At 55.7% G+C, this 727-nt stretch overlaps 1 protein-coding gene across 1 annotated transcript in view; it reads left to right on the top strand.

The window, feature by feature from the left end:
- The window catches only part of LOC102037229 (nuclear receptor ROR-beta-like), a 5870-nt gene extending 5143 nt beyond the window's left edge, over positions 1-727 (top strand). Inside the window, exon 9 of the mRNA XM_014309611.2 lies at positions 349-727. Within this exon, the coding sequence (XP_014165086.1) occupies positions 349-510 (162 nt within the window). The 3' untranslated portion in view covers positions 511-727. The remainder of the gene's footprint in view (positions 1-348) is intronic.

Below are 727 nucleotides of genomic sequence, written 5' to 3'. Positions count from 1 at the left end.
GCAGTGCACCAGGAAATTGGTTTTTTTTTTAGGAAAAAGAGCCATTTTGGGAATGCTTTGACCTGCACAGAGCTGGGGTGGGGAGGAGCCCACACTGTGGAAAGATGAGGGTTTGGGGTGAGGCCAGGTTGCTGCCAGGCTGTCCAAAGGTGGGCAGTCTGCTGGTGCCCCAGTGCCAAGTTTGATCCCCAAACCCATCCCCTGTGCCCAGGGAAGGGGGAACAGCAGTGCAGGGGGCACCAAGTGGTCCCCAAACCCCCCTGCTTGTCCCCAAGGGAGGGGGAACAGCAGCATCAGGGCCACCACACCCAGCATCCCAGGGGTCACCAGCTCCTTCTCTCACTGCAGTTGGTTTCCAAGCTGCCCTTGATGAAGACCATTTGCAACCTGCACTTGGACAAGCTGGAATTTTTCCGTCTCCTGCACCCGGAGACTGCCATGAACTTCCCCCCCCTCTACAAGGAGGTTTTCAACTCTGAGCTTCAGTACAGCGACCCCCGGGAGAGCTAAGGCCAGGAGCCAGCGGCCCCCTTGGAGTTCCCCAAAATTTGGAGACAAACTGCACTTCAGAGGTTTGGGGCAATTTATTTAAATCAAGTAATCAAAGGCAAGAGAACCCGCGGGGAGGCTGCGGTGCCTCCCTGGCCCCGTCTCCTCGCTGTGGATTGCAATAGCTCTTGAATGTAAAGCACCTTGAAGGAAAAAGCAAACGGACTTTGCCATACCA

This window comes from Geospiza fortis, unplaced genomic scaffold, assembly GCF_000277835.1.
Source record: "Geospiza fortis unplaced genomic scaffold, GeoFor_1.0 scaffold254, whole genome shotgun sequence".
Lineage (NCBI taxonomy): Eukaryota > Metazoa > Chordata > Aves > Passeriformes > Thraupidae > Geospiza > Geospiza fortis.
The sequence above is the reverse complement of the archived record's forward strand: the minus strand, read 5'-3'. Positions and strand labels throughout refer to the sequence as shown.